The sequence below is a fragment of the Schistocerca cancellata genome, chromosome 9 (genome assembly GCF_023864275.1).
Source record: "Schistocerca cancellata isolate TAMUIC-IGC-003103 chromosome 9, iqSchCanc2.1, whole genome shotgun sequence".
Taxonomy (NCBI): domain Eukaryota; kingdom Metazoa; phylum Arthropoda; class Insecta; order Orthoptera; family Acrididae; genus Schistocerca; species Schistocerca cancellata.
The window spans coordinates 241,571,730-241,590,548 of NC_064634.1; the positions used below are offsets into that span (position 1 = coordinate 241,571,730).

At 41.5% G+C, this 18,819-nt stretch overlaps 1 protein-coding gene across 1 annotated transcript in view; it reads left to right on the forward strand.

Annotated features, from left to right (window-relative positions):
• Positions 1-18,819, forward strand: part of LOC126100907 (G protein pathway suppressor 2) — a 126,982-nt gene that overhangs the window by 98,083 nt on the left and 10,080 nt on the right. Inside the window, exon 8 of the mRNA XM_049911574.1 lies at positions 7,593-7,718. Coding sequence (XP_049767531.1) covers positions 7,593-7,718 — 126 coding nt within the window. The remainder of the gene's footprint in view (positions 1-7,592; positions 7,719-18,819) is intronic.

Here is an 18,819-nt window from a genome sequence, read left to right on the forward strand (position 1 = left end):
CATAAAATAAGGGGAATTTGAAATCCAGCAGCAAATCTTTTTAAGTGTAATGACGATTATAAACTCATATTCTAGTGAAATTAAATATGGCAATATTAACCATAATTTATTAAACATTAGTTTTTCTAACAACATGTGTTTTGGGATGTGCATCATTCCCAGCATCAGTCAATTCTTAGTAGGGTTTCTTGGTATGCCACATTACAATGTGAACCAACTAACCATCTACATTTCACTTTGCACTCCATGTCCCTATCCACTGCACCAGGGTGAAATTATGGAATATGGTGTTACATCTTTCATCTTATGCTGTTTCAGATTCTGACATTTAATAGTAACAGATTGTACCAAGACTGATGCGTTTCTGATAAATCTTCACTGCACCATTGCCTTGAAAATGAATACTTTCATGACTTGCAAGATATAATATGAAAACAACTAAATATGAAAATTCTGTAACCACCAACACGACAATTACTCTCATTTTATTGTAACAAATTGTACCAATAATGGCACATTTTCAAGAGATCCTCAATATGCTGTTGCTTTGAAGTAGCAAATATACATAGCACATAAGTTATAATATAAAACCCACAAAATATGAACTTAAACTGGAAGTGACAAGGCAAAATCCAGTATGGCATTTTGTCCAGTTCTAGCCAGGTATCATGTATGTGTCCCCACACTAGGACTGAACTAGAATGCTGTAGATGTGTTTTGTGATGATGTGATGTCACAAGCAAGCAAACTGTGCTATCCTTGATGGCAGCAACCCTGAGAGCAAGCTGGGACATTCTGTCTGCAGGAAAAAACACACAGATCTGTACCTAAATGCTTATGGCTGCTATCATCCAGCACATTGCAAATTGGTGTGCACCACCCTGTTACACAGAGCATGAATCATATGCAGGATTACAGAGGAACAGGATATAAAAAAATGACTGCATAATGATCTTGTCGACCAGTAAATCAGTTTCCAACTGAGCTCCAATGGAATGTAACAGTAGCAAAAATAAGTCAGGAATGCACTAATGTAATAGCAGCAGAGAAAGCAGATGGAATAGACAGGCAGCACCAGCACTTGATGCCCAGACTCCACTTCTCCATGCCAGGGAGCCCTCCCACAACCTACCACAAATCTCTTCCAGAGAAATGTAGTTGGCCCTCCTGTCCGGCTCTCAGTAGTGGAGTTTGCAATTCAGGGGTGATGAAGGAAGGAAGGAAGGTTACCTAAAGATGATAAGTCGGAAACTCATCGAATCATTTTAATGACTTGACACCATGCCTTGGCTGATAACCAAGATGATTTCATCAGTGAAAATTCCCATGTACTTCTAAATGTGCATGTCTACTTCTCAACATTACCTATGTGGTGATCAGGAATCTAATTCATTTGTTGTTATTGCATCTTAAATTTTCCATTGTTTGATTTTGTTGTTGAGGCCTGTGTTTTGACAATAAGGTGTTATACCAAAGTGTGAGGAACATATTCTTGTTGCACTGTGAAAAAGGTTGAGATTTAAGTAAATTTCTAAATCTTGGCAACTATTGAAGTTGTTATCTTGGAACTGGAATGGTGGTCTACTACTGTCATACATCAGTGTAAAGTTTTATTACAATCAGTGTACTGAAACATATAGGAAGTTAAATCACACATTGGTGCATGATTCAGCAAGTTGATACAAGCATGTTCTAAGATTATCATTCCCATATTATTTTTAACCAAATTCAGGACATTTTCAAAATAATGAACAAAATTATATGAGTAAAAGACAGGATATGATCAAATAATGTCAGTATAGGCTTAATAATAATTTATTTTCATATAATCTACAGTACAACTGATGAGAGGTTACAGCAGTATTGCATATACAATATGGAATCAAATACAAACACACATTTCACACATTTTCTTTTGACGATCTACTGGTACTTGATGTGTACTTTTTAGTGGCGTTTCTTTACTTTAAAAGTTTATTTTCATTAAATATTAAATTGTAGAAGCCCTTACAAGAGAGGCTAATGAGTGTGAGTTTTTAATCATTGTGAAAACTTTTACTTTTTTCAATCTGTCTGCAAAAGTTTAATTGTTGATAACACTCGTGCAGTGGATGCATTAGAACCTGGAATAGCCAGTGAATATTCAACAAAGCTTGTGATATGTTTGATACACTTGCTCATTGTGTAAATGAATAAAAATTTCACTGACACTAGTATTTGATTTCCTATTCCAGTCGAGTAGTTTACCTTCACAAAATCTGCTTACACAGCAGTACTAATAATATGGTTCTTCCTCATCCATGGCGAAGTTTGTAACACTAGATTTTACAAAACTGTACAGTCCTTGAACACTAATGGAGCTGATAGTTTTTTTTTCCAGCACAATCTACTGCATGGGGAAAGTAGTTCTAGAAATCGTTCACACCATTCACAAATATATCCAGTGCAGGTATCAAAGAAAGCTGTGGTAATATCATTAAAATGATTAAATGTCACTAGCATCTCACTTTCCAAGTCATGTAACTGCTGTTTTACTGCAGATATCAAAATTCTTTTGGATTGTTTGCCTTCAAAGTTGCTGAGCAACATATTTAATTTGCATGCAATGTCAATTATAGTTACATTTTCGTTTTCAATTAACTGAATGCTGTTGGAGAAGATATGTAACTGGCTTGAAAGGAGCCGAAGAGTGATAAACAGTGGTGAATTTTTGGAAAAAAAAAAAATAAAATAAAATAAAATCAGGAAAGTAGGACATGCTTGGAAAACATCAATAACCCTAAAAGCTAGTAGAAGAGGCAGGTTATGGCATAGTTTTACAATGCCCTAAAAGTCGTTTGTGTTCTGCTCTAGCGAACTCGTGAAATGTACAGCATAAACATTAAATTGTTGCAACTTAAAATAAACATTGTTTTTGTTTTTTATTTTATTTTTTCATAATTGCAGTTTGTACTGTCAGCTGAAATTGCTACTAATTTTTTCTTAAAATCGAAGCCAGATATTTTACACTTTCAACACCAAAGTTCACTAACTCCAGCACTCTCACTATGATGCCTTTGTCTGGATCATAAAGCCTAATTCTTAGATGAACCAGTTTGAAGTCCATGTGGCAGGAAGACTCTGTCATCACTGAAGTAAATTTTGCATATTTTAGTACTTCATTATTTGTTCCATAACAAATGGTGCAGTTAAGTTTCTGGTAACTGATTTGGTTTTTATCTACAAGCACAAGATGTTCTTGTTGAACAGTGGTTTAATTACGTCAGTGGTGCATCCTATGGACTTGAAACTCCTAGTTGTGCATCACTGTGTGCTAAGCAACTTTGACTTCTTGCACCGGAAGTTGCTTATCTGTACCTGAAACTGCATTCACTGTTAAGTAGTTAGATATTTTATCTTGAGTAGTTACCCAAAAGTGCAGCATAATGTTTGTTGGACTCCATGTGAGTTACTATGTTGGTGCGTCCTGAGTGTCCAGTGCTAAATTTCACACCATAAACTATCACTCAGCATTCTCACCACGTCCTCCTCCTTCTTCTTCTTCTCTCTCTCTCTCTCTCTCTCTCTCTCTCTCTCTCTCTCTTTTTTTTTAAAGGATTCTTGCGGTGTCTGATGGTTTACTTTATATGTGTTTTTCCAGGATTGACACTGGTAATATTAAGACAGAGATTGACACTGGTAATATTAAGATAGAGATTATAAAAGTCACTGCCACAAGCTCTGGAAATGTTAGACCACCATACAAGAGTACAACACACCGAAATTAAAACACATTCGTTTGCTTACATGGTCAAAGTACCACCAAGTTTCCAAAAGATTTATATATTATATCGAACTTGAGAGCCAATACAGTTTTTTTGTGCAAATGAAGCATAATTGCAGTGTTCCAAAACTTCTGGAAAACAAAGCATTGCATCAGGACAGGTCACCAGTTCAGAAAGAAAAAAAAAATCTCACTATGTAAGACAAAAATGTGGGACATTTCGCTGCTCCCAGAGAGAATTTGGGGCACCAGGACTTTTGTTAAAAATCACAAGTGTCGTGGAAAAATGGGAAAAATGAGAAACCTAATTATGTTATATTAATAGAAGTGAGCATAGTGTGGCAACAGGTCTCTAAGGTATTTATCTGTACAGCATTTACACAGACACTTAGTACAGCCTCTTAAAGAGTAATTACTTACTGCTACCCAACACCTTGAGACAGCAAAAGAGGTGAAAGTTTCCTTTTGTGGTTTGAAGTTGTGCTAATCCAAGAACACTTTAATTTATTGCTCGAACAGTACACACATGAAAGACAAGTGCAGTACAATAAACAATGCAGAAGTTGCTGGTGGAGCCTGGCACAATGGTTTATATATACATTAGCTCCAACAAGGGGCATAACTGGCAGGCTGCGCACACCACTGCTGTCATATTAAAAGACTGAGAGGCGTCTAGTGGTAGAATGTAGAACAAGCTTCATGTGTGAACTAAGAGTGATGCTTACTGCACTCCTCTTCCTTTGTGAAGAAGTGACCACTGTATTTACTTCTATTTCTTCTGTGGTACATGTAGGTTGTTGAGTCATGTGACACACTGCCACTGGTGCACAGGGTCAGAAGTTACTTGAGTGCAGACAGGTGCGGTGCCCACCCCCTGTGAGAGACCATTTGGTAGGACAGGTGAAGCTGGTGCAGCATCCATTTCCACGTCCAACCCCAGGGAAGGAAGTTGCGGCAAAGGTGGCGGAACAGGCGGCACAGGCTGTGATGAGGGCGGTTACGGTGGAGCTATTGGCTGTGACTGTGCCGAGCCGGGGTCCTGCTGTGGTTCCTGACAGCTAAAGGGAGCATCTTCAGCAGAGAAGTCAGTTACGCAAATGGCAGTGGGGAAGGCAAGGGCACTGGCTGCGATGTAGGAGATGACTCGGTAGATGGAGGACGGGGGCAGCGAAGGCGCACCTGATGCGCGGCTACCTATGTGGGCCCATAGCTGGTCGACATATCACAAAGCCCACCTCTCAACCATGCAAACCGCACATAGGTGTTGGCCACTGGTGCTCTCGATTACCACTGGCACCAATTTAGACCGGCGGCCAAACCCACAAGCTCAAACAGCTGTGCCAGGCTGGAAGTATTGCATTGCTGGTGCTGACGGACACATCCAAAAGCAGATATAGCAATGTCCGTTGCTGATCACCGTGCAACAACTCAGCCGGTCTCTTATCTCCAACAGGGATAAACCTTAAGAGCTGAGGAACTGGTCAAGAGATAATTCCTGTGACACATCCAAAACATATTTTTCGATCAGAGTCTTAAATGTTCGGACTTGTCGTTCTGCTACCCTATTTGATTGAGAGTGGAAAGGAGGAGCTGTGACATGGTGAACACCACTTTTTTTTTTTACAAAAATCTTCAAACTCCTGAGATTGAACTAGGGGCTGTTGTCAGCATCTAACATACACGGAAAATCTTCCATTGCAAAAAATTTTTGACAGAGCAGAAATTGTTGCCACTGCAGGAGTAGACAGACAACACACCACATATGGAAACTTAGAATAAGCATAAATTACAAGCCAATAGGAATTCAAAAAGGGTTCCACAAAAATATGCATGGTTGCATTCCCGAGGCTGTTGTGGATCTGGCCATGGTGACAAAGAAGAATGGGCAGCCACTTGATGGGTGGCACACTGTGGACAAGTTGCAACAGCTAGCGCTATTTCTCCATCAGTGCCTATCCAAAAAACATGTCTGCCTGCTAATGCTTTTGTACGTTGACACACTCCGGTGGTCCACATGAAATAAATGCATAACCTCACACCGAAGGACTGAAGGACTATAACCTGGGGAGCGGTGTTCTCTGTAGCTAACAGCAGCACTCCTTCCTAAACAGAGAAGTGATGGTGTAATGCAAAATAATTTCTCAAAGGATCAGAAGCATGGGCCGGAAGCTTGTCCGGCCAGCCGTGATGCACGAAAGAAACAACATGACTGAAAACAGGATCCACGGCTACTGTGGATGCAATTTTAGTGCGAATAATAGGAAAACAATCAACAACATTTTGAGCTTCCATGTCTAAATGAAAACAAAGTAATTCCTCTTTATCAAACTCTGGATCTGGACCAGTCGGAAAATGCAATAAGTTGTCAGGATTTGCATGTTGCGTTGTATGTCTAAAATGTATTTTATAATTGTATCATGACAGGATAAAAGCTGTAAACAATGTGTGGCTTTGTCTGGCAAGGACATTGAATGTTTAAAAAGACACACCAGTTGCTTGTGGTAAGAGATCAGGTGAAAATTAGACCCATAAAGAAAAACATGAAATTTTTTTTAGAGTGTACATAATTGCCAAAACCTCTTTCTCTTTCTGAGAATGACTCTGTTGTGCTTATGAGCTGACTGATGGCTGGAAGGGATGAGAGGAACTGACTTCTGAAACTTCAGACCAGGATTCTGTCTGACAGACTGCGGCCTGTGAAACTTCAATGACTGAGCTATGTTAATACTTCTGAAGGGTAGGATTTTTACACTGTAAATCTCACTCTCAAACTTGCCTTTGGAGCAAAACGTATGATTTTCTGCATAGGATTCCTTATGAACATTTGTCACAAAATGATGATGACAGCTGAGCCCCTGCCCTGTATGACTTTGGCAGCAGTAAAATCTCCACAGGAACAGCAGTAATGTTTGTATGCTTGTAGTGATAGGTAGAAAGTAACTCGCACATCTGATCGAAAGAAAGACTTGAAGGTTCTTGTAAGGGGACGAGCTGACACAACAACTGATACACACGAAGTGAATTCCACTACAAAAAAAGGCCTTGCGCAAGTTTATGTCTGTTACACCAAATGCCTGGAAATGTTGCTGTAGGTGTTTTGTAAGCATCCTGGTCTTCTGCTGCATCGTTGTTCACAGGAAACAGCAGCAGACATGTTGTTGGCATGGCTGCCAGGTGTGTCAGTGTAGTCGTTAAACTGGAAATAGCAACTTTCTGTATATGTTGTTGCTTGTGAAGAGATTTGAGCACTGCCTTCGTGGGAATTAAACTCAAAGGGCTAATGACTGAAGTGGAACACCTGGAGTAGAACCCTGTACTCGTCATCAAAAAGTGCTCTTACCCAAGAAAACTTTAATTTATTGCTTGAACAATACACACATGTGAAAGACAAGTACAATAGAAAAAGGAATGCACAAATCACTGGCAAAGGCAAGTGCTCTGGCCTATATATTTATTAGTTCCAACAGCAGGCACAGCCAGCAGGCTGTGCATGCATCTACTGACCTATTAGCAGGCCATTGGCCTGTAGTGGCCAAATGTAGCACAGACTTCACCCATGAACTATGAAGCTGTGCACACACAAAATTGATAGTTACAGCATAACAATTGTACAAAGCTTTCCTTTTCAGTTCATCATAAATACTCTTATTTGGAATAATTTAATGATTAATAGTGTAGAAAAATTTGAGCCAGGAAAGGGTGGCCTAAAAATTTCTTTTAAATGTGTGTGATGTATCATCCATCATGAAATATTTGATCTCATTTATTTTCCAAGTCCAAATTGATTCTGATTTGTTTTCCTAATATTTATTTATTAACAAATTTGTAGGGTGCTAAGACTGGAAGTATTACATCTGGCTATCCAATCAGAGCCCAGCCAGTGTCTGCACAACCTCAGCACAACAGTTCTCATGTTACCAGCAGCAGCTATCAACCAGGAGTGTCAGCATCCCATGTAAGTTGATTTTATATGAAAATGATTCATAGCAGGAGTTCCATACTCTGAAACTTTCTATTCACTTTACTAAGTTACTTCACATTTTCTTATGTTGTGATAGCTCATGGGGAAAAATAGAGGTTGGCATTAGGTAATTCTATACTGTCTTGTTTATTGTCTGGCAGTTATTCTTATAACTCTTGTAATTAAGTATATACAGACAGCTGAATAGTGGTGAAATTTTGTGGGAGCCAATGACTTATCTGTAAGATATAATAAGATATGCCGCTAGTGGAATGCTGACTGCAGCAGTCAAAGTTCTTTGTTTTGTTCTGAGTCCTCTGTGCTGAATGAGAAGAGGATCAACTAAGATAGTACATATACAGCTTGCCTGAAATGTGGTGAGCCATCTGTGATGGAACACAATGTTCATTACCAACAGTTTACATTAATTAGCTTAATAACCATCTGGTGTGATGTAGAAGTTTATTCTAAGGATGAGAAAAAATAGGAATTAAAACTAATTAAATGTGTCCCTTTATTTAACACCTTCGAGGCATTCAGCTTTTCATTGTTGTTAGCTACTAACCACAGCAGAGTGGTTTACACAATATAGACATACTTGTCAAATGATACAATAGTCATAGTAGGTGAAAATTTAGTTGCAAAATTGGAAACACTATAATTGCCACTGAACAGACATTATCCAGAGAAACTACAACCATGCAGAAGGTTATGAAATCTTCACAACAACTAATTATGAAAGCTTCACAGAGAAGGCTATAAAAGGAGACTAAATAACCAGATGACAAAATGTGATAGATAAGAGGGCCCTAATATTACCTGATGATCCAAAAGGATCCAGTATAAGGATGTGAATATCTGTCAGAAAGCAAAAGAAAAAAAAAAGAGGAGTCCTTCTACTACAGTCACAGGCATACCACCTGTGCGGGAACTAAATGGAAAGAGAGCTGATAGATGTCATTGATTAAATGACTCTCATTTTGCTGTGAATTCAAAACAGGATCAGGGAACAAAAGTTCTTAATGAAAGAAAAATTAAATTGATTGTTGTTGTTGGGGATCCACTTTAAACTTCCTAGTAGGACACTGTCAGCTGCGAGAGGCTCACAAGGGTATGGCTGTATTCCTCAGTGATAAATATCATAACATACTTGTGATTCTTGAGTTTCTCCCGGCGTATTTGATAATCAAAATATCCACGGGTATGCTGCCGGTCTATAGTGTCCAACGGGCACAATATTTCGGCGATCAAACATGTCGCCATCATCAGGTGAACTGATGGACTGAGCTCCTGTGAACGTACCGGCACGGAGATCCGTACGCTATGGCTGCTCAGAGGGAACTGGGTTCGGTCGCGGCGGCGGCCGATTTAAATACCCTCCGCCCGCGGCGCGCTCCCTCCGCCATCCGCGCCCAGCGCCACGGTCGCGCGGTGGAACAGATTGCGACAGCGTCTGAGATGTCGTCGGTGTGATGGCTCTGTCCGCCGTGGTCGTCACAACTATACGTCTGCTCGATTTACTCTTGATTAACCCGATCGCTGGTTCCCAAGCATTGCTAAGATTATAGCCACAGTCCCGGTTTATGAGGTCGTCATTGGTGCGAATTTCGATGGCCTCTCTAACAACGCTGTCCCAGTATCTCGACGTCTGTACCAGAATCCTCGTGCGGTCATACTCCATGGCGTGATTTTCCGACAAACAATGTTCAGCGACCGCCGACTTGCTCGGATACATCAGTCGAGTGTGCCTCTGGTGTTCACGGCATCGATCCTCGACGGTACGCATCGTCTGACCAATATACGACTTGCCACATTGACACGGAATCTGGTACACGCCGGCCTTCCTCAAACCGAGGTCATCTTTGGCGCTCCCCACCAGTGCACGAGTTTTATTTGGAGGACAAAACACAGTTCCGACCCGGTGTTTCTTCAGAATGCGGGCGATTTTCCCCGAGAGTGCGCCTGTGTATGGAATAAATGCAGTGCCTACCTCCTCCCTCGTGACTTCATCCATCTCAACAGGTTGTGCTGCAGTGGTTGGGCGGAGAGCACGTTGAATCTGCCACTCTGAGTACCCATTTTTTCGAAATACAGTTCTCAGATGTTCCAATTCCTGGGGTAGACTCTCTGCGTCAGAGATAGTGCGCGCCCTATGTGCTAGAGTTTTAAGTACCCCATTCCTCTGTGAAGGGTGGTGGCAGCTGTCTGCATGCAAATACAGATCAGTGTGCGTAGCCTTCCGATACACCCCATGACCTAGGGTGCCGTCAGCCCTTCTCTTGACCAAGACGTCAAGGAAAGGTAATTTACCCTCCGTTTCAGTCTCCATAGTGAATTTGATGTTGGGGTGTATGGAGTTTAGATGTGTAAGGAAGTCAAGGAGTTTATCCATACCATGTGGCCAGATGACGAACGTGTCGTCCACGTAACGGAAAAAGCAAGTAGGTTTCCATACGGATGACGACAGGGCTTCCTCCTCGAAGTTCTCCATGTACAAATTCGCTACCACCGGTGAGAGTGGGCTACCCATGGCGACTCCCTCCGTTTGTTCGTAGTATTCTCCATTAAAAAGAAAATACGTGGAAGTCAAGACATGCCTAAAAAGTTCAGTGGTCTTCTCATCAAACTTCTGACTAATCAATTCTAGTGACTCTCGCAGGGGTACCCTCGTAAACAAGGAAACGACATCAAAACTCACCATGATATCTGACTCATCCAACCTGAAGCTATCAAGGCGTTTAACAAAATCCACGGAATTACGGATGTGATGAGGGCATTTACCCACATAAGGACTTAATATTCCCGTCAGGTATTTGGCCAACAAATATGTAGGTGCCCTGATGTTTTGCTAAGGTTATGCATCACATCGATTCTGCAGCAGCTAAAAGAATCAAGAAACGAGCCAGCCTCGCATTGGTACGTGAGAGAGTGCAATTCACCCGCCGGAGCCTTGAGTTTATCTCACAGGAATTACTCAAACTACATTTGCAACTGGCTAGTAAGTTCACTTCTTGTTCCTGGGATTGGATTGATGGTGTCACCTGGGTGTCAGCTGATTCCGCCCATAAGAAGGCTACAGGACGTCAAACAGCTAAGTTCTCACGTCTCCTTGACAAACCATCCCTGCAGGTTCCGTGCAAGACTGTCATCAATTTGAGTGGCATGGTGTTGAGTGATGATGCGGTCTCGGTTTTGCAGAGAGGTCTCAACTTCGCTCCCACCCCCAAGTTCACTCCGGTCGCAGAAATTGTTAGTGCTGTTGAACAGGTTGCAGCTCGACTTCCGCCAGAATCAGTCGAGGAAATACGTCGCGAAACTTGTCGTGCGTTGACGAAATCCAAGCCGATGAAGTCAAATATCAGCAGTAAAGAGAGGGCGGCCATTCGTGATCTGAGGGAGCGCTCTGAAATTGTTGTCTTACCAGCTGACAAAGGCAATGCTACAGTTGTTGTCTCCCATAAGGACTACACTGATAAGATGCAGAGCCTGCTAAATGACGATTCCTACCGGAAGATCAGCGTTGACCCTACAAAGAAGGTGGAGAACAAGACGAGGGCGCTTCTCAAAGACGCAGATTTACCGGAGGGTGACGCTAAGAAATTGTTACCCCAAGGTCCGGTACCGCCTAGACTATATGGACTCCCGAAGGTTCACAAAGAGGGGGTACCATTACGCCCCATTGTCAGCAACATCAGGGCACCTACATATTTGTTGGCCAAATACCTGACGGGAATATTAAGTCCTTATGTGGGTAAATGCCCTCATCACATCCGTAATTCCGTGGATTTTGTTAAACGCCTTGATAGCTTCAGGTTGGATGAGTCAGATATCATGGTGAGTTTTGATGTCGTTTCCTTGTTTACGAGGGTACCCCTGCGAGAGTCACTAGAATTGATTAGTCAGAAGTTTGATGAGAAGACCACTGAACTTTTTAGGCATGTCTTGACTTCCACGTATTTTCTTTTTAATGGAGAATACTACGAACAAACGGAGGGAGTCGCCATGGGTAGCCCACTCTCACCGGTGGTAGCGAATTTGTACATGGAGAACTTCGAGGAGGAAGCCCTGTCGTCATCCGTATGGAAACCTACTTGCTTTTTCCGTTACGTGGACGACACGTTCGTCATCTGGCCACATGGTATGGATAAACTCCTTGACTTCCTTACACATCTAAACTCCATACACCCCAACATCAAATTCACTATGGAGACTGAAACGGAGGGTAAATTACCTTTCCTTGACGTCTTGGTCAAGAGAAGGGCTGACGGCACCCTAGGTCATGGGGTGTATCGGAAGGCTACGCACACTGATCTGTATTTGCATGCAGACAGCTGCCACCACCCTTCACAGAGGAATGGGGTACTTAAAACTCTAGCACATAGGGCGCGCACTATCTCTGACGCAGAGAGTCTACCCCAGGAATTGGAACATCTGAGAACTGTATTTCGAAAAAATGGGTACTCAGAGTGGCAGATTCAACGTGCTCTCCGCCCAACCACTGCAGCACAACCTGTTGAGATGGATGAAGTCACGAGGGAGGAGGTAGGCACTGCATTTATTCCATACACAGGCGCACTCTCGGGGAAAATCGCCCGCATTCTGAAGAAACACCGGGTCGGAACTGTGTTTTGTCCTCCAAATAAAACTCGTGCACTGGTGGGGAGCGCCAAAGATGACTTCGGTTTGAGGAAGGCCGGCGTGTACCAGATTCCGTGTCAATGTGGCAAGTCGTATATTGGTCAGACGATGCGTACCGTCGAGGATCGATGCCGTGAACACCAGAGGCACACTCGACTAATGTATCCGAGCAAGTCGGCGGTCGCTGAACATTGTTTGTCGGAAAATCACGCCATGGAGTATGACCGCACGAGGATTCTGGTACAGACGTCGAGATACTGGGACAGCGTTGTTAGAGAGGCCATCGAAATTCGCACCAATGACGACCTCATAAACCGGGACTGTGGCTATAATCTTAGCAAGGCTTGGGAACCAGCGATCGGGTTAATCAAGAGTAAATCGAGCAGACGTATAGTTGTGACGACCACGGCGGACAGAGCCATCACACCGACGACATCTCAGACGCCGTCGCAATCTGTTCCACCGCGCGACCGTGGCGCTGGGCGCGGACGGCGGAGGGAGCGCGCCGCGGGCGGAGGGTATTTAAATCGGCCGCCGCCGCGACCGAACCCAGTTCCCTCTGAGCAGCCATAGCGTACGGATCTCCGTGCCGGTACGTTCACAGGAGCTCAGTCCGTCAGTTCACCTGATGATGGCGACATGTTTGATCGCCGAAATATTGTGCCCGTTGGACACTATAGACCGGCAGCATACCCGTGGATATTTTGATTATCATAACATACTTGTTGTTCTCACCATAGACACTGTTACAACAATATTATATACACAAACATAAGTAACAGTAAGCTTCATTTGCCTTTCAGACAGACTGTTTTGGCAGTGGGACTTTTCAAGAATTACTTGAGTGAATTCCTTCAAGCAAACCTCCTTTTTACAGATTTCAGTGCAACTGTTCCCTGAAACTTTGGTCTGTTTGTAACAAAGTTTTCTGAAACCACTTGAATGTTGTTTGTTCTTCAGGCAGATGACACACTTTGATTTATTATAAGAATACAGAGGAAGCAGGCTCTTGTAAATGTTCAGGCATAGACCAAGAGCAGAAAAATGTGGAATTTCTGATAGTAAGAGAGGCCACAGGATATATAAATAACGAGCATAAGTAGAGGTCAGAGACAAAGTTCTTGATTTACATTAATCGTGCTACTAATTCAACTGAAGTAAGGGAAGCTGCTAGGAAAATTAATATTAGCCAAGGAAGATTGTTAATTGCTTCTGCCAAGAAGAAGGAATGAATTCAGAAAAATTCTTTAACTATTGCCTGTATAATTTGTGCTTGGTTTATTGGTTAGCAAGATATCCAGTTGTTAAAATCATAGTTTCTGTTGTTCAGGAAAGAATGTTTCGGGTGATTCTTGAAGCACATGAAATCAGCTCTATAATCGGTCTATGAGCTGAGTCTAAAGTTGTTACTTGTATCAAGTGATAGCTTCTACTGGTGCAATTATGGCCACCCCAAAATCACTGACAACCCATATCGTCATTAATAAGAGTCTACTGAAGCACACCGTGGACAGCAACAGCAGAGCAATTTGAGTTTTAGATAAAGCTGGACCTAATGGGACTGCTGATGGGGTTGTTAGCCATCCAATTCACTGAAGAAGTCCAGAATTACAAGGGGTATATTTGAATGATTTACAGTTCTGTTGTCTTACTAATACTGCTCAAACTACAGGCAAGTCCTCTTGTAGAACAGTGACCTAGTGAACTGATTCCAGAACACCATGCAGACACTAGATGACAGTTGTGAACATTGTGTGTTCTACATCTACATCTACATTTACATCTACATGATTACTCTGCAATTCACATTTAAGTGCTTGGCAGAGGGTTCATCGAACCACAATCATACTATCTCTCTACCGTTCCACTCCCGTACAATGCGCGAGAAAAATGAACACCTAAACCTTTCTGTTCAAGCTCTGATATCTCTTATTTTATTTTGATGATCATTCCTACCTATGTAGGTTGGGCTCAACAAAATATTTTCGCATTCGGAAGAGAAAGTTGGTGACTGAAATTTCGTAAATAGATCTCGCCATGACGAAAAACGTCTTTGCGTTAATGACTTCCATACCAACTCGCATATCATATCTGCCACACTCTCTCCCCTATTACGTGATAATACAAAACGAGCTGCCCTTTTTTGCACCCTCTCGATGTCCTGTCAATCCCACCTGGTAAGGATCCCACACCGCGCAGCAATATTCTAACAGAGGATGAACAAGTGTAGTGCAAGCTGTCTCTTTAGTGGACTTGTTGCATCTTCTAAGTGTCCTGCCAATGAAACGCAACCTTTGGCTCGCCTTCCCCACAATATTATCTATGTGGTCTTTCCAACTGAAGTTGTTCGTTATTTTAACACCCAGGTACTTAGTTGAATTGACAGCCTTGAGAATTGTACTATTTATCGAGTAATCGAATTCCAACGGATTTCTTTGGGAACTCATGTGGATCACCTCACACTTTTCGTTATTTAGTTTCAACTGCCACCTGCCACACCATACATCAATCTTTTCTAAATCGCTTTGCAACTGATACTGGTCTTCGGATGACCTTGCTAGACGGTAAATTACAGCATCATCTGCGAACAACCTAAGATAACTGCTCAGATTGTCACCCAGGTCATTTATATAGATCAGGAACAGCAGAGGTCCCAGGACGCTTCCCTGGGGAACACCTGATATCACTTCAGTTTTACTCGATGACAGCAATCTTTTTTTGTAGAGAAAGCTATGGACAAGATGGAAGATGACTATCATGGATAAAGAGGGACTTGCATGGTTTTTGTGGAAGGAAGGAGTCAGAAGTACAGATATTCTTAATGGTTTAACTATGCTGTGTGGTAAAGAAACTCCTGTTTACGGGACAGGTCATTGTCATTAGCAGTGGAATGATGAGCGAATTTGGCATCACTGGGACTCATTGTTATGCTACACCCACCATATTAATCTTTCTCCAACAGATTTAGCTTCATTTGATAACATGAAGGACATGCTGCAGGATAAAAGATTTGGCAACATCAAAGAATTGCAGGCAGCCATCCATGAGTGGGTGTGTAGTACCCCCAAACAGTGGTTTTGTGACACAATAATGAAGTTACCCAGGAAGGTGGCAATGGTGCATTGACGTTGGGGGGGGGGGGGGGGGGGCACATTGAGAGAGCCCTGTACATCGACTCATGTTAATTAATAAATAAGGTGCACAAAAACTGCTATTGTAAAACACTTGTGAACGCCACTCCTATTTTAGATATTTTGAGGTAAAGGGAGTACTGTGTTGCAAACCAAACCATACTTTTCAGGTGATCTTTCATTGTGTCTTAACTGACTGCTATTGAAATGTGGTATCAGCAGATGAACAGGCTTTAAGTTTACCAAGCAGTTTTTACAAGAACATTTTTACCATTATTATAATTTTACGTTCCCTGGTCATTGCTTTTATACTTTTGTTTGAGCTGCATAGATCTGATGCAACCCAGTGTTTGACACCCTTAACATTTTCTGTTAGACTACATTATACGCACATACACGCATATCAGCGAACACAGACTCTGAAGGTCATGTGACGATCTTACTTTGTTCCCCCATAGATAGTGGTCTTGAGCACTTTTGACCCATTTCTCATGGACACCGGCCTGCTGAAGGCCCTGCAGTTAGTTTTCCCATCACTTCCTTGCTCTTCCAGTTGGGTGAGTTCCAGCAGGCTTTCTCATAAGTTTCTGTCCTCCTGGCAGTATGCCCTGCCAGGCTTATTCTGTGCACTTTCATTTTCTGCTTGATGTTCAGTTGTCCTACAGTTCCTGGTTCTTTCTATGTCTCCATGTGTTCTCTAAATGGATTGGTCCAAAGATCTTTCTCATGATCAAAGATCAGCTTGTTCTCTTCATCTTTGTTGTGGTACTTAACATTTATGTCCCATATAATAACACTGGTACTACCACTGCATTAGAGGCTTTAAGTTTGGTCTTAACTGACAGATTTTTTGATGATGTTATTTGTTTCACACTGAAGTAAGTTGATTATTTTCTTGTTATAGGTTATTATGCCTGTTGAACAAGGTGACGAACTACTTAAAAGTTTCCACTTCAATTATATTCCATATTCCAACCTGTAATGGGGCATTATTTGGTGCTTCTCTGGATACTTCTGCCATTTCAATCTTCTTCAAATTAATCCTCGGTCCAGTCATACTGGCATTCTTTGTCAAATCCTCTACAGTTTCTGCCATCTCTTCCTCTGACTTCGCTGTGGGTGCAATGTCATCTGCATATCCCAATAGCTGCATTCTTCCATTTAGCTTCACCCCTTTACCTTGTTTTTTCACCTCCTGAATTACTTTCTCCAGGACCAAATTAAAAAAGCAATTATTTAATCTGTGTATACTGTGATATGTTCCTAGCACATCTCCCAGGTTTGTATCAAAGAGAAAATTTGATCCATGGTTGATCTTCCTGCCCGCAAAACCTGCCTGGTCCTCTCCAATAGTTTCTTCAGCAGAAGACATCAGCTTTTCCAGAACTATTAATGATAGCACTTTGTATGTTACACTTAGTAGAGAAATTTCTCTAATTACTACAAATCCTTTTATTGGTCTTTTTGTGCAGTGAGATAATGGTAGCTCACTACCACTCTTTCGGGATCTACTCTTTTCTCGATATTTCACTTACGAGATTATACATCTTTTTCTGAAGTTTCCAACCCCCTGCTTTCAACATCTCTGCCATTATCCTATATTCTCCTGGTGCCTTATTATTCTTCAGTTTCTTAACTGCACTATCTACATCTTGTTAATTCAATTTCTTCTTCCTTTATGCCTTCCGTGATTCTTCCTTCTGGGGAGACATTCTTCTGCACAGTACAGACTCCAGATACTGGAGAAGTAGTATCATTTCCATTAGTTTTTTCCAGATGCAGTACACTTCCAAATAATTCTCCCATTAAATGTAATTTTTCATCCAACTAAAACTAATTTCACAAATTTGTTTTATTTCATATCACTACATAGTGTCACCACTACATATTTTAACAGTGCAGCAGACTCTATGGAGAAGTACTATTCATTAGATCTACTGAAAACATTGTCCAAGTTTTCTGCAGTTTCTTTCAACTGCCCAGTGAAAATACATTCCTGCAGATAAAAGCATTGTCAGTTAACAGTCTGAGTGCATTACTGACACTGACCACTTATATATGTAGAAAAATGATTGGGAACATAAAAAAACTTGAGCTTGGAAAGTGTGGCAAGTTGTAGAGCCAGAACAAATTGTATTGACAGCATGTGTCGAAGTGAAATCAAGGAAAAAATTAAGAGAGAGTATGGTTTACACAGATTTTTTGTATAGAATGGAACACATCAGGTGAAGTGAACAGTGTCAGAATTGTTCTGTTCATTAAGGACTGAGGCAAATGAAATTCTGGTCCCACATGGAGAATAGTCTATCAACTTCAAGCAAAATGCTGAGAGTCCTTGCAACTTTCAGTGCACTTAGTATCAAGAACAGCATTTAGGTGCTGAGAACTCCTTTTTTAAATGCAGGGATATACAACAGTACAGTCAGTGGGCAGGAGGTCAGAAATTCATGACAAATCAGAAACAAATGTTCTGTCAGGAAATGACATATCTGACAATTGTTTATAGAGCGCAGGTGTTGTACAGAAAAGCAAATGATAAAAACTGAGATCAAGAGGCAGTGAAAGGGATTTTTTTAAAGAGAGAAATCCATTACAAACCTCTACATAGATGGATGGGGAAACCATTTGTAACCAGGCACCAATAGAATGGGCCAATGCAAAATTCGACAAATAGTTTTAATGTATTAGGAAGTTTCAAATTTGTATGTATTCTGCTGCAGAGTGAAAGGTACATTTTAGAATGGTTCAAGGTCAAAGAAGAAGCGAAGCCAACTGCAGAAGTTGTGGGACTCGAAGGTAAGTAGATGAAAGAAGAAAAAGTTCTTGGTTCTGAAAGAAAGAGCTGAAGAGAGAGATACTAGAGAAATCACATTTTTAACTAAAATGGAAATTGGAATGAAAACAGGTGGAGTGGGAGGAGTACAGCGTGTAAGAAGGAATGGCAAAATGACTTGTAAGTGAAGTCCAAAGAGTCTTATGATGTATACTTATCAGACACTGAACATGGCAAGTATGGATGCCAAACATCAGCTTTTACCAAAATATCCCAGCAAGGAGAAAAAGATGCTACGAACTTCATTTCCAACAACCCAGTTGCTTACCTCTGATTCTGTGAAGAGCTCTTGTACACAGAGGCAAAAAAAATCAACCCAGATGACCCTTGGTATCTTCAGTGAGTCTGGGGGCAAAGGAAAATTCCAAATCAGTGGAAAGAATCAGTAGTAGTAGTAGTAGTAGTAGTAGTAGTAGTAGTAATTGTTGTTGTTGTTGTTGTTGTTGTTATCTTCAGTCCAAAGATTGGTTTCTTAGAGCTCTCTACACTGGTC